Raw genomic sequence first — 27,338 nt, forward strand, 5'->3', positions numbered from 1 at the left:
GGCCTCAAGAGCGCGTGCGCGGCGGTCGCTGTGGCGACCGAGGAAGCGTTGGGCTGCCAACGACGCTGGCCAGGGCTGGGCGGCCGGTCGGGAGAGCCGGCTTGAGCGCGCCGGCGGCAGAGCGCTAGAGGAGTAGGCATGCACCCCGAGGCCTCGGAGCTCGCGGCGGACGGGACGGCGGAGCTGGGCCAGGCGCAGGAGCCGGTCGTGGAGGAGTCCACGGGCGACCACGGGGACGGGAGCCACGGGGGCCGCAAAGAAGGTGCCGCCCGCCGGCCCGGGGAGGGCGAGGGGGCGAAGGGCCGAGCCGGCTGGGCGTTCCATGCCCTCACTCGGCCCGGGTAGCCGCCGCCACTGCGCCAGGCGTCGGCCCTCGCGCTAGATTCTCCTCACCGCGCTCCTGCAGGCGGGGAAGCCCAACACTGATCACCCTCAGCCAGTCGAAGACACAGCAGGGCCTGGGCCTGGGCCTGCGGGCGACCCCGAGCCCAGCCCCCGACCCAGCACGGCGCTCCGCCCGCTCCCATGTCCCGGTCTTGAGCGCTCGCAGCAGTAAGGTGGAAGGCTTCTTCCCCGCTGGCCGGAGACGGCGAGCAGTGTCCGGGCGGACGCCGGACCGCACTAAGTGCCGCCTCCCACGGGCACGTGGTGGACAGGGGTCAGTGCCCGGGCTCTTAGTGTCCAAGGACGGGCTTGGAAGACCTCCCACTAGCCCCCAGGGGACTCTCTTATGAACGACAACTTAAGGAAACCGATCGGCGTTGCTTGTATTTTGATTTGCGAAGCAGACCGAGATCTTCCATCCCAAATGCCTGCAACAGCTGGGATGGGGCCAGGCTGAAACCGGGAGCCAGGAGCTCCACGCAGGTCTCCCACACGCGCGGCCCCTACCGGAGTGCTGGGGCCAGCACCTGCTGCCCCCCAGGGTGCCCACCAGCGGGAAGCTGGGACAGGCAATGCAGTCGAGACCCAGACCCGAGCACTCTGGGACGTAGGCGCCCCCCAGCCGCATCTTAACCGCTGTGCCGAACGCTCGGCCTGCATTTCCCAGTCAACAGATCGCTCTTGAGCCCTGGCTGGGCGGGCCACCTGCGGCAGGCGCTGTGGGAACTGGTGGTGTCCGGCGGAAAGACTCCGGCTTCTGAGCCAGCCGGCCTGGGTTCGGGCTGCAGGTTTGTGGCTGTTGGCCGAGGCGGTTTAACCTCTCTGAGCCTCCGTCTTCTCGTCTGTAAGCAGAGGTGATTAAAATGTCTGGCGTAACGAGGACCATTAATAAACGCAGACCTTGTTAATGTGACCAGTCAATTATACATGAGTATTAAGTACCTCTTTTTTATTTCTTCCACAAACGTCCATCTGATGCCTCTTGTGGCTGGAGATTGTACACAATAGGAAACCGATGGGTGGAAAGTCCCACGTGTGCAGCGTGCAGCCCCCTTCGGTAGGCCACAGGCAGCTTGCGGGACTGCCCGATGGATTCGAGTTGAAGTGCATTTGAATGTGCTCATCTTCTTTTCACCAAAGACAGCCCCACCAATTTTGTTTCTTTTCACATTTGTTTCTTTTTTTAATTAAAGATTTTTATTTTATTCATTTGAAAGGCAGAGTGAGAGAGAGGAAGAGAGAGAGAGAGGTCTTCCATCCACTGGTTCACTTCCCAGATGACCACAACTGGGCCAGTCTGAAGCCAGGAGCTTCTTCTGGCTCTCGCACGCTGGGTGCAGGGGCCCAGGGACTCGGGGCGTCTGGAGCTGGATTGGAGGTGGAGCAGCCGGGACAGGAACCAGCAGCCATGTGGGATGCAGGCGCTGCAGGTGGCGGCTTTACCCACTGCACCACAGCGCCAGTCCCTTGTCGGTGCTGTCAGCGTTCTTATCCATTTAAAGTGTACTGTGTCCCATGCTGGAAGTGGACGGTCGTTAGTCAAGTTGAAACTAGGGAGGCCGGCGCCACGGCTCACTAGGCTAATCCTCCGCCTTGCGGCGCCTGCACACTAGGTTCTAGTCCCAGTCGGGGCGCCGGATTCTGTCCCGGTTGCCCCTCTTCCAGGCCAGCTCTCTGCTGTGACCCAGGAGTGCAGTGGAGGATGGCCCAAGTGCTTGGGCCCTGCACCCCATGGGAGACCAGGAGAAGCACCTGGCTCCTGCTTTCGGATCAGCGTGGTGCGCCGCCAGCAGCGCACCAGCCGCGGCAGCCATTGGAGGGTGAACCAACGGCAAAGGAAGACCTTTCTCTCTGTCTCTCTCTCTCACTGTCCACTCTGCCTGTCAAAAAACAAAAACAAAAACAACAATTTAAGCCGGCGCTGCGGCTCACTAGGCTAATCCTCCGCCTAGCGGCGCCGGCACACCGGGTTCTAGTCCCGGTCGGGGCGCCGGATTCTGTCCCGGTTGCCCCTCTTCCAGGCCAGCCCTCTGCTGTGGCCAGGGAGTGCAGTGGAGGATGGCCCAGGTGCTTGGGCCCTGCACCCCATGGGAGACCAGGAAAAGCACCTGGCTCCTGGCTCCTGCCATCGGATCAGCGCGGTGCGCCGGCCGCAGCGCGCCGGCCGCGGCGGCCATTGGAGGGTGAACCAACGGCAAAAGGAAGACCTTTCTCTCTGTCTCTCACTCTCACTGTCCACTCTGCCTGTAAAAAAAAAAAAAAAAAAAAAAAAAAAAACAACAACAATTTAAAAAAAGAGAGAGAGAGAGAAACCAGGGAAATCTGTTATTTCTGGATCTCTACAGACCCGATCTCTTTTCTTTTACAGAAACTAATGATACTAAGGAAACGCGGGGGGTTCCTCCTGATGCATCCTACCAAAGCCAGCAGAAGCAGAGTGACAATGGCAGGCCAGACGGTCACTTAGCACCGGCACAAGCTGACCAGGAGGACCGGGGCCCCAGGTACGTGGCGCACCTCTGTCGCGTGCACGGTGTGACGGGCTCACCCCTTTGTACAAGCGGAGGAGGCTGAGGCTTGAGGGGCTGGAATCGCCTGCCGGGGTCGGAGTCAGGATGGCACTGCCTCGGGACACAAATAACCACCCCATTAAACTCTCACACCAGACCCGAAGACAGAAACCTCAGTACTTCTTGATGGTGCTATTCATATTATTTGCGTTTGAACACATACTGCAGTTTTTAAAGAATGCTGAAAGTGACATTATTGGATGAGGCCTGAAAGCAATACAAAAAAAAAAAAAAAAGTAGGAAAAGATAAAGAAAGAGGAGAACTTAAAATTGGTATGGGTGGATGTCATGGTGCAGAGGGTTAGGGCGGTGTTGGGGAAGCCCACGTCCCCTGTCAGAGTGCCTGCTTCAGGTCCCCGCAGCTCTGCTTCTGCTCCAGCTGCCCGCTGATGCTCCCGGAAGCCTGGAGCATGGCTCAGGTGTCTGCGTCCCTCCACCCACGTGGGGTCTGGATGGAGTTCCAGACTCCTGGCGTCGGCCTGGCCTAGCCCTGAAAATTGTAGGCTTTGGGGGAGTGAACCAGCAGATGGAATTTCTCCCTCTTCTGTCTGTCTGTCTCTCTCACTTTCTCCCTCCCTCCCCATGATTCTGTCTTTCAAGTGGATAAAAATGAGTAAACATTTTCAAGAATAAAGTAAAATCGGTATCAGCTATATGCAAGGGGACTTCCAAAAGGTCATGGAGAGATGGAATGACAAATTTGGTCCAGAAAGTGTTGCAATCCATGTATAATTTTGTTCATAATATACATTTTTTAAAAGACTTATTTTACTTATTTTGGAAGGCAGAGCTACAGAAAAAGAGTGGCAGAGATAGACACCGAGATGTTCCATCCGCTGGTTCACTCCCCAGATGGCCACAACAGCCAGGGCTGGGACGGGCTGACGCCTGGGGCTGGGAGCTTCATCGGGGTCTCCCACATCGGGACAGGGCCCCAAGCACTTGGGCCATCCTCTGCTGCCTTCCCAGGCGCGTTAGCAGAGAGCTGGATTGGAAGTGGAGCAGCTGGGACTCGAACTGGCACCCATATGGGATGCCGGTGTTGCCGGTGGCAGCTTTACCAGCTACGCCGCAGCTCTGGCCCCTGTAACATGCATTTTCCATGCACTTTTTGACAAGCCATGTAGGATGCTGCAGGATTTTGGTCAGGAATGGAATACAGTAAAGAACGTTGGGAAAAATTGAAACAGAGTGCTCATTCACGCTCTTCCCTTGAACAGAATGACGAAACGTTTCCTGCAACAACTCTGCAAGCAGCACAAGCTTTACGTCACCCCAGCGCTGAACGATTCGCTGTACTTGCACTTTAAAGGTGAGCCTTCACGCTGTACTTACACCGTACAGTGAGCCTTCACGCTGTACTTAGACTGTACAGTGAACCTTCACGCTGTACTCACACTGTACAGGGGAGCCTTCACGCTGTAATTACACTGTACAGTGAGCCTTTACACTGTACTTAGACTGTACAGGTGAGCCTTCACGCTGTACTTACACTGTACAGGGAGCCTTTACGCTGTACTTACATTGTGCAGGTGAGCCTTTACGCTGTACTTAGACTGTACAGGGGAGCCTTTACGCTGTACTTACACTGTACAGTGAGCCTTTACGCTGTACTTAGACTGTACAGGTGAGCCTTTACGCTGTACTCACACTGTGCAGGTGATCCTTTATGCTGCACTTACACTGTACAGTGAGCCTTCACACTGTACTTACACTTACAGGGAGCCTTTATGCTGTACTTACACTGTATAGCTGAGCCTTTATGCTGTACTTACAACTGTTCAGGGAGCCTTTACCCTGTACTCACACTGTACAGTGAGCCTTTACGCTGTACTTACACTGTACAGGGAGCCTTTACGCTGTACTTACACTGCACAGTGAGCCTTTATGCTGTACTTACACTGTACAGTGAGCGTTTATGCTGTACTTACACTGTACAGGGAGCCTTTATGCTGTACTACACTGTGCAGGTGATCCTTTACGCTGTACTTACACTGTACAGGGAGCCTTTACGCTGTACTTACACTGTACAGGGAGCCTTTACGCTGTACTTACACTGTACAGGGAGCCTTTATGCTGTACTTACACTGTACAGTGAGCGTTTATGCTGTACTTACACTGTACAGGGAGCCTTTACGCTGTACTTACACTGTACAGGGAGCCTTTACACTGTACTACACTGTACAGGTGAGCCTTTACGCTGTACTTACACTGTACAGGGAGCCTTTATGCTGTACTTACACTGTACAGGTGAGCCTTTACGCTGTACTTACACTGTTACAGTGATCCTTTACGCTGTACTTACACTGTGCAGGGAGCCTTTATGCTGTACTACACTGTACAGGTGAGCCTTTACGCTGTACTTACACTGTACAGTGATCCTTTACGCTGTACTTACACTGTACAGGGAGCCTTTACGCTGTACTTACACTGTACAGGTGAGCCTTTACGCTGTACTTACACTGTACAGGTGAGCCTTTACACTGTACTCACACTGTACAGTGAGCCTTTATGCTGTACTCACACTGTACAGTGAGCCTTCACGCTGTAATTACACTGTACAGGGGAATCTTTACACTGTACTTACACTGTACAGTGAGCCTTTACGCTGTACTTACACTGTGCAGGTGAGCCTTTACGCTGTACTTACACTGTACAGTGAGCCTTTATGCTGTACTCACACTGTGCAGGTGATCCTTTACGCTGTACTTACACTGTACAGGGAGCCTTTACGCTGTACTTACACTGTACAGGGAGCCTTTACGCTGTACTTACACTGTACAGGGAGCCTTTATGCTGTACTTACACTGTACAGTGAGCGTTTATGCTGTACTTACACTGTACAGGGAGCCTTTACGCTGTACTTACACTGTACAGGGAGCCTTTACACTGTACTACACTGTACAGGTGAGCCTTTACGCTGTACTTACACTGTACAGGTGAGCCTTTACACTGTACTACACTGTACAGTGATCCTTTATGCTGTACTTACACTGTACAGGGAGCCTTTATGCTGTACTTACACTGTGCAGGTGAGCCTTTACGCTGTACTTACACTGTACAGGGAGCCTTTACGCTGTACTACACTGTACAGGTGAGCCTTTACGCTGTACTTACACTGTACAGGGAGCCTTTACGCTGTACTTACACTGTACAGGTGAGCCTTTACGCTGTACTTACACTGTTACAGTGATCCTTTATGCTGTACTTACACTGTACAGGGAGCCTTTACGCTGTACTACACTGTGCAGGTGAGCCTTTACACTGTACTTACACTGTACAGGGAGCCTTTACGCTGTACTTACACTGTACAAGGAGCCTTTACGCTGTACTTACACTGTACAGGTGAGCCTTTATGCTGTACTTACACTGTACAGGTGAGCCTTTACACTGTATTAACACTGTACAGGTGAGCCTTTACACTGTATTAACACTGTGCAGGTGAGCGCCGCGCCCAGCAGCTGCTCCTGTCCGGGAGTAGACTCTGCCGGGTGGAATCAAACCACTGTCCCTCAGGTCATATTTCTAAGTGGATATTTCAGTTTTAGAGGAGATTTGTGGAAGAGAAATAATAGTTATGTCGAGAAAAAGTCATGCCTGTCTGTATTGGGTACATATGGATACCAAAGAAACACATTGCTATCTTTTATTTATGTTTTCTAAGGACTTAGAAATGTTCTTTAATTTTTGAAAAGATCTCATTTCAAAGACAGAGGAGTAGAGAGAGGCAGAGAAACAGAGAAAGAAAGAGAGAGAAAGAGATCTTCCACCTGTTGGTTCATTCCCCAAATACCTGCAGCAGCCAAGGCTGGGCACAGCCACAGCCGGGAACCCAGCACTCCATCCACGTCTCCTGTGCCAGTGCCAGGGACCCACGTACTTGGGCCATCATCTGCTGCCTCCCGCGGTGCGCACTGGCAGGATGCCGGGTCGGAAGCAGAGTGGCCGGGACTCAGTCCCCCAGGCACCTCACGGCGCCGCACGCCCACCCTGACTTAGAATTCCTCAAAGCAGGAAGCTGGTTTGCGAGTTCTCGGGTGTGGGGATGATACGTTATGAGGGACGGAAGGCTGGTGTGCACAACAAAGGAAGAGGTCTCTGCGGAGGGGGTGGGCAGGGGCAGCCCCTAGAGCTCAAGGTCAGGTTCGTGGGCGGAGCTATTCCGGCAGTGATGTTGGGCAGTGCCCTTGGGAAATTCTTAGGCTGTGAAAACCAGGCCGACTAAGAAGAAGTCTTGGCCGGCGCCGCGGCTCACTAGGCTAATCCTCCACCTAGCGGCACCGACACACCGGGTTCTAGTCCCGGTCGGGGCACCGGATTCTGTCCCGGTTGCCCCTCTTCCAGGCCAGCTCTCTGCTGTGGCCCGGGAGTGCAGTGGAGGATGGCCCAAGTGCTTGGGCCCTGCACCCCATGGGAGACCAGGAGAAGCACCTGGCTCCTGCCTTCAGATCAGTGCGGTGCACTGGCTGCAGTGCGCCAGCCGTGGCGGCCATTGGAGGGTGAGCCAACGGCAAAGGAAGACCTTTCTCTCTGTCTCTCTCTCTCTCACTGTCCACTCTGCCTGTAAAAAAAAAAAAAAAGTCTTCCCTAGGGTGTCCCTGTACTTACATGTAACTGAGGAAACCGTGTATGTGTAGGCCAAGTTTGAAAAGGGACAGACAAGGACGGAAGCAGATTCACTGTTTGGGCAGCAGGGCCCCGATAAATGAGCCTCCCGACACGGACACGGTGGTATTTGCCTCTGCGGGGAGCGCTCACTGACAGCAGGCAAAGGCCAGGCTGGCCGGACCCGCCCCGCTGGGTGCGGGGACGCAGCCTAACGGCCCCCCCCCCCCCCCCCCGTTCCTCCACGGCCCCAGGCTTTGACCGCATTGAGAACCTGGAGGAGTACACGGGCCTGCGCTGTCTCTGGCTGGAGTGCAACGGGATACAGAGAATCGAGAACCTGGAGGCCCAGACGGAGCTGCGGTGCCTCTTCCTGCAAGTGAACCTCCTGCGAAAGATCCAGAACCTGGAGCCCCTGCAGAAGCTGGACGCCCTTAACCTGAGCAACAACTACATCAAGACCATCGAGAACCTCGGTGCGCGCACCCCCTCTGCGCGCGCGCACCTGCTGAGCGCCGCCTGCGCCTCCGGCTCGCTCACGGCCGCCCTCTCCCTGCAGCCTGCCTCCCTGTCCTGAACACGCTGCAGATGGCCCACAACCAGCTGGAGACGGTGGAAGACATCGAGCACCTGCAGGGCTGCCCGAAGCTCTGTGTCCTGGACCTGTCCCACAACCGGCTGAGCGACCCGGGCGTCCTGCGCGTGCTGGAGCGCATGCCCGACCTGGTACGCGGCCCCGCGCGCCCCACGCTCCCCCGCGCACCCCGCCGGCCCGGGGGTTGCTTCTCCTCCCCACCCCCCGCTCCTCCTGCCTACTCCCCTTGCTTGCTTCGCACTGGCCCCCGGAGTGTGCTAGCCAGAGGCAGCCAGATGTTGCGTTCCGTCCTGGCCTGCGTATGCGCGTCTCTGTCAAAGGAGGACTTTTTATAGCGACATCACAGCGCCACTTCCACGTCTAGAATATCATAATGACTGCATTTAATACCCAGTCCACATTCAGTTTCCCCCATTTATTTTATTTTTTTAAAGATTTATTTATTTGAAAGAGTTACAGAAAGAGAGAGATCATCCATCCATTGGTTCACTCCCCCACATGGGCACAGCAGCCACAGCTGGGCCAGGCCAGAGCCAGGAGCCAGGAGCTTCTTCCAAGTCTCCCACGTGGGTGCAGGGGCCCAAGGACTTGGGCCATCGTCTACTGCTATCCCAGATGCATTAGCAAGGAGCTAGATCAGAAGTGGAGCAGGGGCCGGCGCTGTGGCGTAGCAGGTAAAGCCACCACCTGCAGTGCCAGCATCCTATATGGGCGCTGGTTCAAGTCCTGGTTGCTCCAATGCCGATCAAGCTCTCTGCTGTGGCCTGGGAAAGTAGTAGAGGATGGCCCAAGTCCCTGGGCCCCTGTGTGCCCAACCTGGAAGACGTGGAGGAAGCTCCTGGCTCCTGGCTTTGGATCAGCCCGGCTTTGAACATTGCAGCCATTTGGGGAGTGAACCAGTAGATAGACAATCTCTCTCTCTGCCTCTGCCTCTCTGTAACTCTGCTTTTTGAATACATAAATGAATCTTTAAAAGAATAATAAAACATAAATCTTAAAAAGAAGTGTGGCAACCCAAAAGAGCTGTCAGCCCATCCCCCATTTATTTTTTGAATTTTTTCTTTAAAGATGATTTTACTTGGCCGGCGCCGCGGCTCGCTAGGCTAATCCTCTGCCTGCGGCGCCGGTACACTGGGTTCTAGTTCCGGTCGGGGCACCGGATTCTGTCCCGGTTGCCCCTCTTCCAGGCCAGCTCTCTGCTGTGGCCCAGGAGTGCAGTGGAGGATGGCCCAAGTGCTTGGGCCCTGCACCCGCATGGGAGACCAGGAGGAAGCACCTGGCTCCTGGCTTTGGATCGGCGTGGTGCACCGGCCGCAGCAGCCATTGGAGGGTGAACCAACGGCAAAGGAAGACCTTTCTCTCTGTCTCTCTCTCTCTCACTGTCCACTCTGCCTGTCAAAAAATAAAAGATGATTTTACTTGAAAGGCAGGGTTAGAGATAGCGAGCGAGTGAAGCTTGGGAAACGCCGGCCTGACCGGGTGTAGGATGTGCGCACCCCCCAGCCCCAGCGAGGAGGCCACTTCCTGGGATGTGAGAAGCATCCCTCCCTCTTGGCAGCCGGCTCGCCTGCAGGGACCCCAACCATCACTTCCTGTGGGCTTTTCAGGCGTGGGGGGCAGTGACAGTGTGTGAGGAAGGAGGGTGGCTGGTGGGTGTTGCTGACGCCCGGTCACCCCGGTCTTCTCTTAGCCTGAAGGAGCAAGGCCCTGGGTCCCGAGGCAGTGGCCCTCCCTTTGCCACTTCCTGTCTGCCTCCTCCTGGGTCCGGGCTGGGAAGGGGAGAGACAAATCAACTGGACAGGGTCTCCTTTCAGGAAGAGAGCTTGGGCAGCAGCTCGGACGCCGTCACAGCCCTCGGAGAGGGCCCTGGGAGACGGCTCCCAGCGGTGCTGCGGCAGGGCGGTGGGACCCGGGCTCTGCAGGGTGGCGGGGGGGGTGGGGGGGTGGGGGCTGGTCAGCCACCTGCACGGCCCTCCCCCCCGCTCCTGGCCCTGGGCCGCCATGATGCTCAGTGCACACACGCACGCAGACATCACCACCGCACGGCTTGCTCCAGCCTGCCCACTCGCTCCTGCTTGTTGGCCCACAGCGCGTGCTACACTTGATGGGCAACCCCGTGGTGAAGCGCATCCCCAACTACCGGAGGACAGTCACCGTCCGGCTGAAACGCTTAACGTACCTGGACGACAGGCCGGTGTTCCCAAAGGACAGGTGAGGTCCCGCCCGACGCTCGGTGGGACACTTCGCGGGCTTCATTCGGTGTCGTTCGGACGATGCGGGGTCTGTGTCCGTGATGGGCCCGGGCAGTTACGCGTCAGCGTTTGTGTGTGAGTCTCGGATCCCCCAGCCGCGGCGGCGCTGGGGTGGCGCTCCAGGGCTGGCGGCTCTGCGACTCCGGGGAAGCCCTGGCCCCTCTACGTTGCTGATCGCCTCGTGGTAGCCATTTGCAGCCTCGCCAGGGACGAAAGAGCGGCCGGCCGCGTACGAGCAACCCTGGGCACGTTCATTGGTCTCATTGTTTTAGATTTTCATTTTGGGATAACCGAGGAGATTGGCCGTTGTTTCCATGTTATTTCACGTTTGTGTTTGCTCTTTTACAAATATTCTGCTTATGACTTCCTCCCACTCTTTTGAAGTGAGGTTTTTTTTTCTTCTTTCTGATTGAGTTTTAAGAGCTTTTTTTAAAGACTAGGAATATTGCACACTGGACTTCCAAAAACACGTTACAGGACACGCTTCTTGTCCACGGCTTGTCCACGTCCTCGTCTACACTGGCCGCTGTGTTTTTATTGTGGCCATCCTTGGGAGGGGTGTGTGTCTGAGTGGCGTCTCCTGGCTTTGATTTCCGTTTTCCTGGCGCCTAGGAGTCTAAGCAGCCGTCCGTGTTCTCGTAGGCAGCCGGTTCGTCTTCCTTGGAGAAATGCCGGTTGCATGCTTTGCTCACTTCCCTCTCTTGGGGGGAGCAGGACGCGCCCCAAAAGGGCCTGGGTGACCCCTCTGCTTCCCGCCACCAGGGTGCGCTCTTGTGAACTAAAGCCCTCCGCTGGCTTCGGGACTCCCTGGGCTTGGACAAGTGCCTCCTGTCAGGCGCCCACCGTCGCAGAGCCACACCCGGGGGCTTCACTGCGCCCACTCCCTGCCTGCTGCCTGAGCCCCGGCAGCCGCTGCCTCCCTCCGTCTCACTGCTTCCAGCAGGCCTTTGTTTGGTTGGAGCGCATGCAGCCGTGTGGCTTGGTGACGCGTTCCTTCTCACTGCTGGGCGACGTCCCACCGCCTGCATTTGGCAGTCTGTTCACCTGCCCGAGGACACCCCAGTCCCTTCTAAGCGTCTCCAGTCGGAACAAAAGTGCAGCCACCACACGTGTGCGGGCTCTCGTGCCAACCCAAGCCCTCAACTTGCCCGGGTGCACACGGAGGCACACAGTCGCCGGACGGTGTGGTGAGGGCCTGTGCCGCGCTGCCGTCCCTGTGGCTCCCATTCCCGGTCAGCGCGTGGCTTTGCCGGTGCTGGGGTCTCAGCCCTGCCAGTGGCTGCTGTTACCGGTCATCGTCGCTTGCAGCTCCCCGTGCCGCCTGGTGAGGGCGTCTGCCTCAGAGCGGGGTCCAGATCTGTGCACGTTTCCGTTGGATTGCTTTGTTTCCCGGCTGTCCTCCTTCTTTGTGCGTTTCAGTTAGGAGCCTGCTGTCAGCTGTCTGTCTTGCAAATATTTTCGCCCAGCATGTGCGCTGTCTTTTCACTTAATCTTTGCCCATTTTAACTTGTGTAGGCTTTTTATTTCTCATTTTAGATTCTTTTTATTTATTTGGAAGGCAGAGAGAGAGAGAGAGAGAGAGAGAGAGTTAGTTCAGTCTTCATTCCCTGGTTCACTTCTCGAATGCCTGCAACAGCAAGGCCTGGGCCAGGCTGAAGCCAGGAGCCAGGAGCCAGGAACTTACCTGGCTCTCTGATGTGGGTAGCACTCGGGCAGCATTCGCTGCCTTCCTCGGCGCATTGTCAGGAGGCTGGATCGGAAGCCGAGGAGCTGGGACTTGAACCAGTACTGCCGTGTACCAACGCTCACCCCCAGGGGTTTTCATTAATGAGTTGTAAGAGTTGTTAATATTTTCTAGGCCTCATGAGATAAGTGAGTTGCAAATATCTTCTCATATTTGGTGGCTTGTTGCTTTATCACTGGTGTCTTTTGCATTACGGAAGTCTTTAATTTCGGAGGAGTCCAGTTTCTCTGTTTCTCCTCTTGTCAGTCGAGCTTGTAGGGCCACGCCTGAGAAGGCTTTGCGGCCCTTGGACGGTGCACGCTCGGCCGTGCTCCTGTGGGGCCAGGGCTCCTGCTGCGGCAGGTTAAGGCACTGCCAGCCATGCCAGCATTGCATACTGGAGCGCCGGTTCGAGTCCCGGCCGGCTGCTCTATTTTTTTTTTTTTTAAGATTTATTTGTTTATTTGAAAGTCCGAGTTACACAGAGAGAAGGAGTGGCAGAGAGAGAGAGAGGTCTTCCATCCACTGATTCACTCCCCACATGGCTGCAATGGCCAGAGCTGCGCCAGTCACAAGCCAGGAGCCAGGAGCTTCTTCTGGGTCTCCAATGTAGGTGCAGGGGCCCAAGCACTTGGGCCATCCTCCACTGCTTTCCCAGGCCATAGCAGAGAGCTGGATTGGAAGTGGAGCAGCCGGGACTCGAACCAGCACCCATATGGGATGTTGGCACTAGAGGCGGCTGCTTTACCCGCTACGCCACAGTGCTGACCCCTGGATGCTCTACTTCTGATCCAGCTCCCTGCTAACGCTCCTGGGAAAGCAGCAGAAGACGGCCCAAGCCTCTGGGTCCCTGCACCCATGTGGGAGACCCGGATGGAGCTCCTGGTTCCGGGCTTCTGCATGGCCCAGACTTGGCTGTTGCAGCCATTTGGGGAGTGAACCAGCAGGTGGAAGATGGCTCTGTCTTTCCTGCTGTCGCTCTGCCTTTCAAATAAATAAATCAACCCTTTTTAAACACGTACGTGTGCTGACTCTGGTCCTGTAGCCGAGGGCTGAAGGAACCTCCCGTGCCTTGTGTTTTGATCTGAGGCAGATGCACGCGCTCGGGCAGCTGGAGCAGGTCTGTGTGCGTTTACTCGCAGCCCTGCAGTGCAGCCCTCTCTGTTCCTCCGGTTTCTTTGTTCATGCCTTCACAGAGCTTGTGCAGAGGCCTGGGCCACAGGAGGGTACGCGGCGGAGAAGGAGGAGAGGCAGCGGTGGGAGAGCAGGGAGCGGAAGAAGATCACAGACAGCGTGGAAGCCTTGGCCATGATCAAGCGGCGTGCGGAGGAGAGGAAGAGGCAGAGAGAAAGTCAGGAGCGAGGTGGGCGCCCGCAGACCCCGGAGCGGCTCCGCGGGAGGGAGAGCGGTTTATTTCGCCTCTTGGTTTCGGCGGTTGGCAGCCCGGCATCAGGCAGGCCCCACGGATGAGCCCCGTGGTGAGGCCAGAGGGTGGGGGAGGTGGAGCGGGCGCAGAGGAACCGGCCCGGGCGAGCCGGGGAGCAGAGGGCCCGGAGAGCTCGCCCTTCCTCCCCAGGAAGCCCCAGCGGCCTGAGGGCCTCCCGCCAGGCCCAGCACCCAGCCACGGAAGGTGGGCGCCGTGTCCACCGTCTGAGTGCCAGCATTGCACCACCCAGGCCTGCACGGACTGTAGTGTGGTGTGAACTGCGAAGCGTAGCGTGGCGCACTCGTGCACTCGCCTCTCGCAGGGGAGACGCCGCCGGCGGCCGACTCCACCAGCACCAGCGCCGAGGGAGAGCAGGCGCCACCCCAGGACAGAGAAACACCCAGCAAGATGGAGTTGTTCGTGGAGCAAAGCTTCGCGGCCAAGGATGAGCTGTTCCCGGAAGGGCCACGTGGAGAGGAGGAGCTGCCCACAGAGGCTGCTGGGACCACAGACCACCCGCAGCCAGGCGAGGACCTCCCGGCTGGGCCCCCGAGCCCGCTGGCCCCCAGGGATGCCCAGGAAGGTAATGCGAGCTGAGGCGCACGCACACGCAGGGGCCACAGCCTCTGAGGGGCGCCTGTGCCAGACTCGGGTCGCAGGCTCACCCTCCTGCTGCTGCTTCTGGTTGGTGGGACACACGGCTCGCCCGTGGTCTGGGACAGCGCTGCACAGCAGGCATCCTGGGGCAGGTGCAGAAAATTTGAAACCTGTGCATCGCTTTTCATAACGCACATGTTCCGTGAACTTTTTTAAAAAATATTATTTATTAATTTTGAGAGGTAGAGTTAGAGGCAGTGCAGTTGTGTGGTGCACCCAAGAACATTCCCGAAGGGCCCCCTCCTGAGCCGGAGATGCAGTCTGTTGGGGGGAGGGGTTGGCTGCTCCGGGCCAGCCGGAAGTCGGTGCAGGCTGCTGGGAGCTGGCCACGCCCCGGCGCCAGGGCCAGGACAGAGCAGGCCGTCCTCCACGTTCACGCTAGCGCTCTCTGCTCATTTGGAGTCAGTGCCTCCTCCCAATTTCCGTAGTTCTGGAGGGTCTCTGTAGGCCCGGCCTGAGCGCTGTGGGCTCTGGAGCTGAGCACGGATGGCCAGGCCTGCCCCGCAGCAGCACGCGGCAGTGCGGGCTTCTCCCAGGGGCAGGGACCGGGCGCAGAGGCAGTGCCGGAGTGAGTCACTGTGACGCCCGCTCACCCTGGTCAGGGGCCGCGAGCGGCTTTTTTTTTTTTTTTTGAAAAGACTGATTTATTTATTTGACTGACTTATTTGAAAAGTAGAGCTACAGAGAGAAGAGCCAGAGGGAGAGAGCCAGGAGCTTCCTCCAGGTCTCCCACGTGGCTGCAGGGGCCCAAGCACTCGGGCCGTCCTCCGCTGCTTTCCCAGTCATGTGAGCAGGGAGCTGGGCTGGAAGCGGAGCAGCCGGGCCTTGAACCAGTTCCCTTGTGGGTTGTTGGTGGTGCTAAGGGGTCACAGCTTCTGACGCGCACAGGGGACGGGGGCTGGGGCTGGCACACGACTGGTTTCTTTGTGAGACACAGGAGCAGAAGCGTGGCACACCACTCTGCAGGCCGAGATGGCCAGGCCTGTGGGGGCCGCGTCATGCCTTAGCTTCCCGCAGGGAGTTTCTACTGAGCCAGGCCCCACGGATGGCGATCCTGTGGGCGCCCCTGGGGCTCAGGAGGGCGCGGTCTACCTGGGGCTGCCAGAGGCAGGGCGCTCTCCTCCCAGGAGCACAGCCCAGCCAGCCAGGCCTGGAGGATGAAGGGCCCCCGCTATGCCGCTGGGGTTGGCGAGTCCCTGACCCTCATGCAGCAGGAGGGGCTGTCGCTGGCCGGGGCTGGGGAGCTGCGCTGGCCCTGGTCATCAGCACATCCCCATCTTCCGGCCGGCCAGCTGTCCCGTCTGCTCCTGCGCCGACTCCCGGCTGGTCCGTTCTCGCTGGATTGCCCTCCAGACTACGGGGGTGGGAGGGCACCTTTGTTTTTCCAAGCAGACAGAACCCACGGCTCCAGCGGCTGCTGTGACGAGGGCTGGCCTGCCTCTGCCCCTGGGCTCGTCGGTCCGAGCACTGAGTAGAAAGCCAGCTCCAAGTGGCTCGTGTCTTGTTCCCCAGGGTCGGCTCCCCAGCAGGCGGCTCCAGAAGTGGGCGCGGCTGGAACGGAAGACGCAGGAACCCCAGAAGCGGACACAGAGGAGACGCTCCTCATCGCTGTACGTGGGGAGGTGGCAGGGACAAGCCTCAGGTTCACAGCCGGCAACACAGGCGGGCACTCACTCACCCAGTGTTGCAGCCGGCGCCGGCAGGTGGCGCCCCTCGCACTCCACCGGCCAAACTCCTGATTGGTTTCCTCGGGGGAAACCACGACCCAGAGCAGTTCTGTCCAGTTACCTGTCATCACCGCCCACAGGTGCAGCACGCGTGGCTGGCCAGCATACGTTACAGACGGCGCGCATCCACGTGCTGTATGACGGTCCCCACCCACCCCACAGGCTCCCCTGCTCACGCAGCTCAGCCTGGCGCGGCCCCTTCCCTTGCCACACCTCCACGTCGATCCTGATGCCCACGTTTTCAAAACGTCCCCTGGCTCGCCGCGAGTCAAGGGTCACAGTCAGGGCCAAGGCGTGTTTCCGGTTTTCTGACCCTGCGGATGCAAAGCTCAGGCAGCTCATCTCTGCCATCTGAACACTGACTGCGGGACTGGGGCACCAACTGCCGAGCCCATGTGGCACACGTGGCCCAGTTCTCAGCACCGTTGGTGGGGACCACTGAGTTGTCTGTGCTGTCTGTCCCAGCTTTACAGACCAGGCACTCGCGAGGCGGAGGCTGTCACTTGCCCAAAGCCACACAGCTGGGAAGCGGTGGAGCGCGGCTCCAGGGTGCAGGCATCTGACCCACCACGCCGCCTCCCGCATGCCAGTTCATTGCTACGGCTGAAGACACCAAACCACGAAACCTAAGCAGTCGTACCAGTCCGGGGCGGGGGGGAGGAGTGGGCTACAGAATAGATGACTACACCGCCCCGAGTCCCAGGTCACCTTTGCCCAGGTGCCTCCAGCTTGGGTGCCCTGTGGCCCCGTGGTGAAGTGGCCGTGACGAGGACATGGGACTCCCTCGGCCATGGCATACCTCGCAGATTCTCCCTGTCGTTCGATGCTGACACACACTTGCCGCCAGTGCTTGCTGCCGGGGTGGGGGAGAGGGCCCCTTGCTCTGTTAACAAAACCCTTGGTTATCATGTTTGTATTTCTGCTCCTCCCAATGGGGCTGTGTGTCCGTGTGCACTGTGGCTCACTGACACGCTGCTCTCCGTGACAATCGGCTCTTTCAGGACCTCCCTGATTTGGAAGACACCGACGACCCAGGAGACTCTCTGGAAGGCCAGGTAAGGTTATCCGTGCACCCGGCCCCTCCACCCTGACTCTCACTTGCGTTCTTGTCATTTACAAGGCCTGAGGGGTCTGCCAATCCGTGGGAAGTGAATTCCGGGATGTTCGCTCATGTTGAAATGCAGTTTTTTCCTACAGCACGTTTCCCATGAACTGGTCAGGACCTCTCGCGCACCCCGGCCCTCGGAGTAACTTGCTCCTGGTGGGACAGCAGGGCTCCCGACAGGGGGAAGCGCAGCGGCTTGTCTTGCTCGTTCTCCCACTTGGGGGTTCTGGCTGAGCTACAGGACTGGGCCCTGGATGCAGCTACCCGACATGCTGGGTCTGCGTGCATCTCACCAGTGTCTGCACAGAGCTGTAGAGGGAAGAGGCAGACGGAGCTGGGGGCTCCTCCCCACGGCACCCCCAGAGCCCACGGTGCCACATCCTGCCCAAGGGAGAGGGCATGCAAGAGGTCATCTTTGTATCAGCTCCCCACCCCCAGGCCCGGAGCTGAACAAAGCTGGGTTAAGAGGTGTGGCGGCAGAGGCCCGGCTCAGGGACCCTGGAGGCAGAAGAGTAGGCAGGGGGAGCGCGGCACCGAGGCCCAGAAAGGGTGGAGAGGTGCACAGACCCTGGCCGCAGGGCTCTGTGAAAATGCAGCTGGGCCTGGCCATGCTGAGGCCAGACTCCCAAAGGGCCAAGTCCTGTGGTCCCCTGGGCCTTCCTTGCAGGTGACAATGGAAAGCATAACTGGAGTAGCACACCTAGAGCCACCGTACTGAAAAGGTTCCAACACTGCCGTCCTGTCCGACAGGGAACGTGCGTCCCGAGGGTCCAGGCCATCTCCAGCCTGAGCGAGGACAGTGACCCGGAGCTGGAGCGCCCGCCCACAGACACCCTCTCCAGCATCTTTGCGGTCTCCAAGGCCATCTCCGAGAAGGCCGAGACGCCATTCACAGACACGCTCAGGATACAAGCAAAGTCCCCGGATGTCCGAACTGCAGTCGCCAAGCCGGCGCGACCGCTGATTGAAGAGCTGCCAAACAGCCCCTGGCCAACCCCCGCCAGCAGCGGAGACGCCACGCCCCCTCCCTGCAGGGAGGGCGGGGACAGCACCCCCTGCATGGCCTCTCCCTCAGGTGATGCCGCCCCACCTGGGAGGCAGGCAGGGATGGCCTTCTAGACCTTTGCTCCCAGAATCCATGTTCTGGGGGTCACCGGTGACCAAGTGGCCTGAGACTCCAGATCACCTTCCCCAGTCCAGGCGTCTGAGGCCACCCCTGGGGCCAAGCAGCCACCAGGGTGGGCGGGCAGCCCCTGCAGTCACAGGGACTCAGCCGTCCTGGGCTCCGCGGGGCTGGGGAAGCTTTTCTGCCCGCCCTCCCCCCCAGACCTGGCTCTGAGGGAGCAAGGGGACCAGATGCTGTGGCTGGCAGTGGGGGACACACCTTGGGTGGCAGCTGGCACAGGGGCATGGCTGCTCTCCAGACCCCTGGGACGGCGTGACACTGTCTGACGTCCCACACAGGGAGTGTGCAGAGACCTGAGGGGTGGCACACACTGCTACCCTCACTCTGGGGCTGGGGGACAGTTGGTGGGGAGTGGCAGCAAGCGGGCTGGGCTGTGCCTTGGTCAGCTGCTGCTGGATGGGCGTGCAGGCTGCGGTGGCAATGTCGACCTCACACAGGGGTGTTTTCCTGAGACACCTGGCACTCCAGACCTGCACGCGGGACCAGCTGGGGGCTGGCCGCCTGGCAAGAACACCCACAGGCATTCTCTCTGAACTCTTTAGGGGACACAATGGAAAAGAAGGAACCACGGTCTGAAACAGAGCCCAAGTTGAGGGTGGGGGCAGGCCAGGAGGACATCGAATTCGGCTTGGACTGAACGGCTCCGTGTCAAGCCCTCCCCCCAGCTCTCCCTCCCCAGAGCATCTCTGGGGTTCCCCGCTCGCCCCCTCAGCCCTGGCTGCGGGGCTGCGTCGTGCAGCGTGTGCTCAGAGCGTCCGTCCGCCCACTGCGCTGTGTGCCTGTCCGTGCCTCCTTGCGCATAAACACCTTCACATCCACCCAAGTCAGTCTGTTACTAACGCTTACACACAACTGGTCTCGTCAGCTGCCCTCTGAACCTGTGCGTTCCAGCCTACGACAGGGCCTGCGGCCTGCAGGGCTGCCCGTGGGAGAGCAGAGTCCTGCACAGAGCGGGAGCAGCTCGGACGCGAGGCCTCACACACCCGATGCCAGAAGCCCGGTCTAAGGAAGAAGTACCTCATTTTATCGGTCCCTGAACCATCAGCCAGCACCGCCCGAGCAAAGCGACAGGTCACCTGGGGGGCTGGGGACACACCCCCAGCGCCGCTCACCGCCACTGCGGTGCTGCCAGGCACGTGCAGCTGAGGGGTCTCCCCACTCCTGAACACGCTGAGGGGCTGGCGCTGCTGGCCCATGCACCCCCAACGACAGGGAGCCCCGCTTTCTCGAACCACCTCCTGGAGGGAGTCCTCCCAACTGGCCTTCTGCAGTTACCTGCAGGCTAACGGGAGGACACCCAAGGCGCCATTTCCCCGCTCCAAGCCGCGCTGGGCCCTCCTGTGGAAGGCCCCGCCGGCCCTGCCGTGAGGACCAGGGCTCTGGAGGCCCCAGCCTCGCCGTGCCCTCAGAAGCCCATGCGAGGCCTCTTGCGCTGGGGCTGGGAGCCAGCGAGGGCAGGAGCGCGCTGCCGGGAGGGGGCGGCCCGGGAGGGGGGCGTGGCGGCCTCCTGGAGTGACGGCTCGGTGGCGTAGCTCCGGAGGCTCTGCCGCCGCTCCGAGGGGACGCCCTGAACGCCGGCCTCCTGAGTCGACTCCTGGGAGGCTGAGGGCACTGGGGCCCGAGGCCTGGCCTCAGGGCACGTCCTGTCCGGGCTGTGCGGGGGGCTGTTGGCATCGGAGAGGTCCAGGCGGCCGCTGAGCGAGAAGGTGCTGGAGAGCTGGGTGCGGCGCTTGGCCCGCCTGGGCTGCCTGCTGAGCCCCGAGGTCCTGCCCTGCCGCCTCTCCCACCAGGCGGCCCCTCGGCCTTCCCAGGCCTCCCCAAGGCGCTCACTGAGCTCGTCCTCCGGGCCCGACTCCGGCGCCGGGGGCGGCTCTGCGGCGGGGAGCGAACCCACATCCTTGTGCTGCAGGAGCCGGCCCTCAGCCATGGCTGCCCGGAGAGCTTCCGGAACCTTCCCCCCAACCTGCTGGGGCTCGAGCTGCAGGAGCAGTCGTGGGAGCAGTCGGCGGTGGGAAAAGGTGGGCGCAGCCCAGACGGGCGGAGTCGGGGGCACTTCCAGCAGGGCATCCAGCCATCGGCTGCAGCAGGCGGTGGCCTGTGGGGTCCAGGAAGTGGGGGGTGTGGCCGGCTTGTCCGGGGCAGGTGCTGCTGCCTCGCAGGTCTGGCGGCCGGGCCTGGGCTCGTCCTGGCAGAGGCTGGAGTCCGCCCGCAGGTGGAGGTACTGATAGAAGATGTCTCCCGCTGCGGAGAGCTGGAAGACGGACAGCGCCGGCGTCGGGGCGGCGGGGACAAAGGCAGCTGCCAGACCTGGAGGTGGAAGGACGATGACCTGGAGGCCTGGCCCACGCGCCCCCAGCCCGGCTCCCCCCAGCTCCCCCCCAGCTCACCTATGCTTGGCGCGCCCAGGCGCTCCTGCAGCTGCCAGTGGCTCTTGGGCTCCAGCAGGGGAAATGCAGAGAGAGAGTCGGTCCTGGAAGGAAGTGACTGGGGGGGCCCTGCCAGCCTGGGGGCAGCGGTCAGGTTTCCTAGAAGACAGACAGACAGCTGAGGCCTGCTCAGGGCCGGCCCTGCCGCCCCCACCCCTGCCCTCGTGGGCCCGCACCTGTGACCTGCAGCAGCTGCAGCTGCCCACCGTGGGCTCCCAGCAGCAGGGGCTGTGGGTGGCCGGGCCGGGGCGGGGGCAGCAGCCGGGCGAGCAGGGGCGGGGAGGGGAAGCCGTGGTCCCACTTCAGCATGGGCACCAGGGGGAAGCGCTCGTCCACCAGGTACAGCGAGAACTGGGGGCGAGAAAGAGGCGGGCGGAGGGGTGTGGCTGAGGTGGGGATGCCCAGCCTGGTCCACAGCCCAGGCAGCTGGGGAGAGGGGGCCCGGGAGGAGCTATGGGGGTCTCAGCACACAGAAACCCACCTGCCTTTCCCATGGGCGTCCCCACCCACTCTGGGCCCTGATCCGGGCTTCGCTGTGGTGACAGGCGGGGAGAAGGCAGGGCAGAGGGCAGAGCACAGGGCGCTCGGCTGCCCCCCCACGCCTCTCCACTGCCGCCTGGGGCCCTCGGCTGCCCTCCCTCGGTCTGCAAGCACGGGCTGTGTTTAGGCCACACCCATCCCTCAGCGTTCTGTGCATCTGTGCTCAGGCCCGGGCGACTGAGACGGAGCAGGGGGTGGAGTGGGGCTGGGGGGCACTCACCTGGGTACAGATGAGGTGCAGCGTAGGGGGCAGAGTGTCGGGGCTGGGCTGCCCCAGGTACTGGGCGAGCAGGACACGTTCCCCCTTCTGGCAGGAGGCCTCTGCGCCCCCACGGAACAGCAGCAGGCCACAGCCGGGTGGGCCCTGGGAGAGACATGGGGTCAGCCTCGCCCCTGCACCCACTGGCACCACTGCCCTCCTGCAGCCAGGGGTCGCTGGCACGGGCCCCATACCTGGGTGTCCACCAGCTTCACTCCAGTGCGGTCACCCACAGTCAGCACCCGAGGGTGCGCAGTGAAGTCCACCCAGCGCCAGGGAGAAGGGTCGCGGAACACGAGGGTCTCAGGGTCCTTATAGACCTGCTGCAGCCTTCGGGAGACGGGCACGTGGTGGGTGGGGGTCACCACGACGAGGACCTGCTGCCCAGGGCGTGGAGGGCTTCAGGGGAGGGGGCGTTACCCATCCTGGGGGGTCCACAGACAGACGGCTCCAGATCGGCTGCTGACTGCCATCTCCCCTGGCAGGTGCGGGCTAGGGGACACCACGAGACGCACGTCAGGCCGCCTGCCCCTTCCGCCGGCCCGGCCCTGCCCAGCCGCACTCGGCCCTCACCTGAGACTGATCCCCGTGGCACCCTCCCGGACCTGCAGCACCTGCAGGGGGGCGGGCGGCCCCTGCTTCCCCATCTTCCACATCGCGCAGTGGTAGTCAGAGCGCACAGCCAGCAGGGCTGAGGGGGAGGAAAGGCCAGAGGTCAGGGGCCAGGGGTCAGGCAGCGGGCGAGTGAGCGAGGCACAGAGGCACTTAAGGGCCTTACGTTCTCCCTGGACGGTGCAGGTCACCACCTGCCGGACAGGCCCCCGGAGCTGGATGCGTCCAGGGGCTCCGAGGACGCGAGGCCGGCCACGTGAGGTCAGGCTGATCTCTTGGAAATCTGGGCACTTGCTAAGGGCCAGTGCACACGCTCCGGTCAGGCCCTAACCCAGCCCCGACGCCACTCTCACGTACACGCACGCGCGCACACACACACCCCACTGCCAGGGCAGAAAGGATACGCAGGCTGTCCAGGGCGCCCCCGGCAGGGTAGACCAGCTGCCCGGCTCGGGGCGACCTTCCGGGCACCCAGGCCAGGGCGCCCCCCGTGAAGGTGTCGTCCAGGACCAGCTGCTCCCACCGCAGGGCCAGCTCCTCGCGCAGCAGCTCCCCCAGGACGCTGGCCACCGACCTGCCCAGGACGGAGCCCCCGAGGAAGGAGAAGCGGCGCTGCCGGTGGCTGAGGGACGCCCAGGGGCACCTGGGGACGCAGGGCAAGAGCTGGAGACGGGCCAGGCTGGGCTGGGCGCGCTCTCACCGACTGGCATTTCCGGGGACCCCCCCCCCATATTCTCATGCCCTGGGTCCCATGACCTGGGCCTGCCGCTCGGCCTGGCTCCCAGACGACAGAGCCGAGCCAAGCCCACCTAAGTCCTTTCTAGGACTTCTGTGGCCTCAGGGAGCTCCCCGACTCTTTCCCCGAACCCTGCCCCATCTCGCGGCCTCTGGGAAGCCGTCTGAGAGTTCAGCTGGCCAGCAGGAAGCGGACAGACAGCAGAGCGGACTCTGACCAAGCGCTGAACGCCGGCGCCCAGCTGGCCCCTCCGACGTCTTTCCCGCAGGCCGGCCGGGCGTGGGAGCTTTGCAGGAAGCCTGGTTCACGGGGCGGGGGCGGCACTGCCACAGACCTGCACCCACGGCCCAGCTCCCGCCCCCCCCGCCCCGCCGCGGGGCCGTCCCCCCCGGGCCCTCACTGGCCACTTGCCCCCAGGGCTGGTATCCTCCGAGGTCCTCGAGCAGCCTCTTCACGAGCACCACTGCGTTCTTCGTGGAGTGGTTCTGCACGGCACGGAAAGGCTCGTCAGGGCCGCACGCCCGGGACCCTCAGTGAGCCGGGCGGGCCCCGGTCCCGGCCGGCCGCAGCTCCTCACCTGCTCTCCGTCCAGCTCGAAGTTCTCCAGCATCAGCTTCCCCAGGGGTGCAAAGGCTATGTCGCCATGGTCCCACAGGAACCGGCTGAGCTGGGGGAGGAGAGGCGGCCGGGTCACTAAGCACCGCCTCCCGGCCACACGGCGCCGTGCACCACGGGGCACTCACCTGCTCGGTGACGTCCAGCACGACCCGGGGCCGCCGGCGGTACTGGTAGCCTCCACGGAAGAGCAGGTCCTGGGCAGTCACGCCGGGGTCCCAGGGATCTGGGGGCGGCAGGAGGAGTCACAGGGCCCCGGGACACGGGGCAGGGCGAGGGAGGGCGGGACGCGACAGGTGGAGCAGCTGGGGGACCCCAGGGCCAGGAGCTCCTTACCAGGACCAGGAGGCAGCAGGGGGAGGGGCCCAGGGGTGGCCGGCTCCCACAGCAGGTCCTCGCTCCAGGGCGGCGGCCCACTCTGGAGGGACACAACCAGAGTGCGCCACGTGAGCAGAGCGCGCCCCTGGCCAGGCCCTGCGCAACGCCAGTCTCCGAGCGCCTCGGTCCGCCCTCACGACCACCCTGCAGTCAGCGGGAGCTCCGACATGGCTTCACTGAAGAGACGGAGCCACAGGGAGCCCAGCTGTCAGCGCGGCGAGGAGCGGGGACGTGGAGGCCAACAGCCGGCTCTAGACTGCGCGCCTGTGACCCTGACCCAGCAGGGAAGCCCCCTTCCGCACCGGCCGCTCCGAGTCCCGCTTCCTCTGCCCTCCGCTCAGGAGACCTCGTCACCTGCTCCGGGAGCCCCAGAGGACCCTCCGCCGCCCGCCAGCCCGAGACAGCTCAGCACAGACACTCGGTAGGGGGAGGGGCCCTCGCAGGGGGCCACCCTGAGCCTGCCCTGCTACACCGTCTCTCCTGACCGATGAGCCCCCGAGGGCTCAGCCCCACCAGCCAGCTCGGGACTCCGAGGACCCGGCCAGAGTCCCGGCTGTCTCCTGCCCCTCCTCACCTTGGCGTCCTGGGGCTGGGGCTCCGGCAGGGTCAGCGCGTCTCTCCAGCTGCACATGAACGACAGGTCGGGGCCGTCGCTCAGCCCCAGGGGGCCGGTGGTAAACGAGGTGGGGCGGAGGCAGCCGGGGAAGTCCATCCTGGAAAAGAAGCGCCGGCCTTCGCAGCAGACCTGCACCCGGCACTGGCCAGGACCGGCGCGGCCCAGGAGGCACCGGCCTCCGGGCTCCCCGGGGAGGACCAGGTGACACAGAGCAAGCGCGCGTGCAGCCCTGGCCCGAGGAGGGCTACGTGCCTTACCGGACGGTGGACAACCAGCCTCCCGGCCCGGAGGAGGGGCGTGCCCGCAGCCAGGTGAGCCTCCTGAGGCCAGCGACAGAGCCTGACCCCAGGGAGGGAGGCAGCCTGCGGAGAGCTGCCAGGGGCCCTGGGCACTGTCTGAGGGACACCTTGGCGAGCGGACGAAGGAGGAGGAGCGGGCCGGCTGCTAGACGCCCTTGGGCCTCCGGTCACACACCTGCAGACGCCTCCCCTTCGGCTCAGTCCCAGGACTACGCCAGGACCGAGCCCAGCAGCCGCCCCCGGCGCCTCCCGGGCGCGTACTACGCGTTGACCGAGAGCAAGTCCGTGGCAAAGGGCTTTGAGAGGCCAAGGTTCCCAAAGCAGCAGCCGCCACCTCAGCCCTCTCTTAATGAACACAGCACCACAGCGAGAGCAGCGCCCCCACACCTGGGCCCGCGGCTGCACACGTGGCGCCAGGCCCCTCCCTCGTCCGTGTCCGGGCGCGGGGACCCGCTCAGGCCAGCAGCTGCCCGAGCGCCGGAGCCACGCCGCAGCTCTGCGCCTCACTCTCCGGCGCCCAGGAGCAAACGCCGGCACGGGGCCTTGGCAGGAACCCCTTCCTGCAGACCAACTCCCAGCGGGCTTCATCAGTTCACCGCGCGCCCCGGGGCGGCCAGGCACCCTCAGCACCGCGCACACGGCCCGCCGCGCAGCGCTGGGGAACCCTTGCCCGTGGAATGAACAGCTGTTCCTCGGGGCCTGTGCCGGCCCCACTGTTTATCCGGGCACCGGCATGGGCGTCTCCGAGGGCAGGTGCTGGGTCTGTTGCCACCGTCACTGTTTGGGGACAGGAGCCGCCAGTGGCGGGAACGGTGGAGGCACCCACTGCAGGCACCAAGCCCCCAGGCCTCCCGGGGAGGGGGAGGGGCTGTATCCCTGACGGGTCAAGGGTCACACACAGAGAAGCCTCCTGCTCATGTCTGGTGCCTGGGCTCCAACCACACTCCTTAAGGCTCTGCCTCACCACAGGGCCTTTGCACATCCCCTCTCCAACTGCGCGCCAGGGCCCGCCCTCCCCACCTCAAAAGCCTGGATTTCCAGTCCAGGAGCCTCCCTTAACCCCTTCAATTCTGTTCTCCCCCAAACACCCGCTGTCCTGCCAGAGCGGGTAGCAGCCTGTGGCAGATACGTAAGGATGCTCGGGTAGGTGTGGCGAGCGGTAAAACCGCCCCCTGCGATGCTGGCATCCCACGGGGGCGCCGGTTCGTGTCCCGGCTGCGCCACTTCCAATCCAGTTCCCTGCTCGTGCCCCTGGGAACGCTGTGGGAGATGGCCCCAGTCCTTGGGCCCTGCACCCACGTGGGTCGAGACCCGCAGGAAGCTCCCGGCTGCCGATCGGCCCAGGCCTGGCTGCTGCAGCCGTCCGGGGAGAGAACCAGCGGATGGGGACTTCTCTAACTTTCAAATAAACAAGATGAGCCTCCCACAGCTCCCAGGGAAGGCAGGCTCTCACTCCAGCGCCTAGGGCATACCCACAACATCGCACACAGAGCCGAGAACAAGCGGGGGCGAGAGGAGCCGCGCGGCGCCAGACAAGCCCGGGCAGCCCGAGGGCGCCCACGACCCCCGCCAGGCCCCCGCCAGGCCCCCGCCGGGCCCCCGCGCGCTGCCCGCCGGCCTCCCGCCCCGCCGGGCCTGCAGGAACGCCAGGAGGGCACCGCAGAGCCCAGGCCGCCGCGGCGGTGGGAGCCGGACGCCCCTCCCCTCACTCGCCGGCGCGGCCCCGGCCCCCCGACACCCCGGGCCTGCGCGCACACACTTACGTGGCTCAGCTGGGGCGGGGTGCCCGGGAAACGGGGCGCCGCGCGACGCTCGCCAGACCCTCCCGCCGCGAGAGAACCCGAAAGCGTCGCTCCAGCTACCGCGCTCACGCCGGGACCCGCCACACAGAGGAATGAACGGTCTTCCGGGTCTGGGCGGAAGTGTTCCCAGGGAGACAGGAAGTCCCGCCTCCCGGCCCGGCTCCATGCGCGCTCTAGAGCACCACCTCTCGGGAGGAGAGGGAACAGCGCACTGCATTGAAAATACTAAAACCCTATGGAGCCTCAATCCTGGATACTAAGATGAGTGGAGTTCGAATCCCGCCTCTGCTTCATAGACTTCCTCTGTCTGTCTGCCTTTCTTTCTCCCTCTCTCTACCTTCCTTCCTTCCTTCCAGATTTGTTTATTTGAAAGGCAGAGTTACAGAGAGAGAGGAAGAGAGAAAGGTCTTCTATCTTCAGGGTCACTCCCAGTTGGTTGCAATGGCTGTGATGGCGCCAGGCCAAAACCAGGAGCTTCTTCCGGGTCTCCCATGTGGGTTCAGAGGCCCAAGGACTTGGGCCATCTTCTGCTGCCTTCCCAGGTGCATTAGCAGGGAGCTGGATGGGAAGAGGAGCAGCCGGGGTTTGAACCTGTGCCCATAGGGGGAAGGTGGCATGGAAAGCAGAGGTTTTACCTGCTAGGCCACAGCGCCAGCCCATGGGCTCCCTGTGTCCCAGGGTTAGTCCATCAGCTCAGCAAACACGAGCACCTACTACGCATCGGGCCCCGTCTGGGTCAGCAGGTGTCCTGCCGATTGTCCTTAAATCCTCGTCTGAGTGCCCCGGGAGTACCTGAGGCTTTCCCAGGGCCGGTCGGGCAGGGAC

The 27,338-nt window shown here is 61.8% G+C and overlaps 2 protein-coding genes across 3 annotated transcripts; one reads left to right on the forward strand and one right to left on the reverse strand.

Annotated features, from left to right (window-relative positions):
- The first annotated feature begins 12 nt into the window (after positions 1-12).
- Positions 13-19,048, forward strand: DNAAF1 (dynein axonemal assembly factor 1). The gene is made up of 12 exons (XM_070062811.1): positions 13-262; positions 2,753-2,888; positions 4,175-4,266; positions 7,814-8,035; positions 8,119-8,285; positions 10,244-10,365; positions 13,326-13,492; positions 13,878-14,138; positions 15,725-15,822; positions 16,941-16,994; positions 17,795-18,119; positions 18,773-19,048. The coding sequence occupies exons 1-12, from the start codon at positions 139-141 to the stop codon at positions 18,865-18,867; spliced, it is 1,863 nt and encodes a 620-aa protein (XP_069918912.1). The 5' UTR covers positions 13-138; the 3' UTR covers positions 18,868-19,048.
- On the reverse strand, positions 14,829-26,641 carry TAF1C (TATA-box binding protein associated factor, RNA polymerase I subunit C). Of its 2 annotated transcripts, XM_070062810.1 has the most exons (15): positions 26,475-26,640; positions 24,371-24,509; positions 23,755-23,836; positions 23,547-23,644; positions 23,381-23,470; positions 23,215-23,288; positions 22,472-22,710; positions 22,234-22,350; positions 22,029-22,146; positions 21,876-21,947; positions 21,650-21,785; positions 21,417-21,560; positions 20,833-21,007; positions 20,618-20,755; positions 14,829-20,537 (listed from the first exon to the last, which is right to left on the reverse strand). In XM_070062810.1, exons 2-15 carry the CDS (start codon positions 24,506-24,508, stop codon positions 19,636-19,638), a joined length of 2,523 nt encoding a protein of 840 aa, XP_069918911.1. In that variant the 5' UTR covers position 24,509; positions 26,475-26,640; the 3' UTR covers positions 14,829-19,635. The 2 variants fall into 2 exon arrangements, with proteins under 2 accessions (XP_069918911.1, XP_069918910.1); XM_070062809.1 differs by having other exon boundaries at positions 22,029-22,350; positions 26,475-26,641.
- Between the last annotated feature and the right edge of the window lie 697 nt (positions 26,642-27,338).

Source organism: Oryctolagus cuniculus, chromosome 18 (genome assembly GCF_964237555.1).
Source record: "Oryctolagus cuniculus chromosome 18, mOryCun1.1, whole genome shotgun sequence".
In the NCBI taxonomy this organism is placed as follows: domain Eukaryota; kingdom Metazoa; phylum Chordata; class Mammalia; order Lagomorpha; family Leporidae; genus Oryctolagus; species Oryctolagus cuniculus.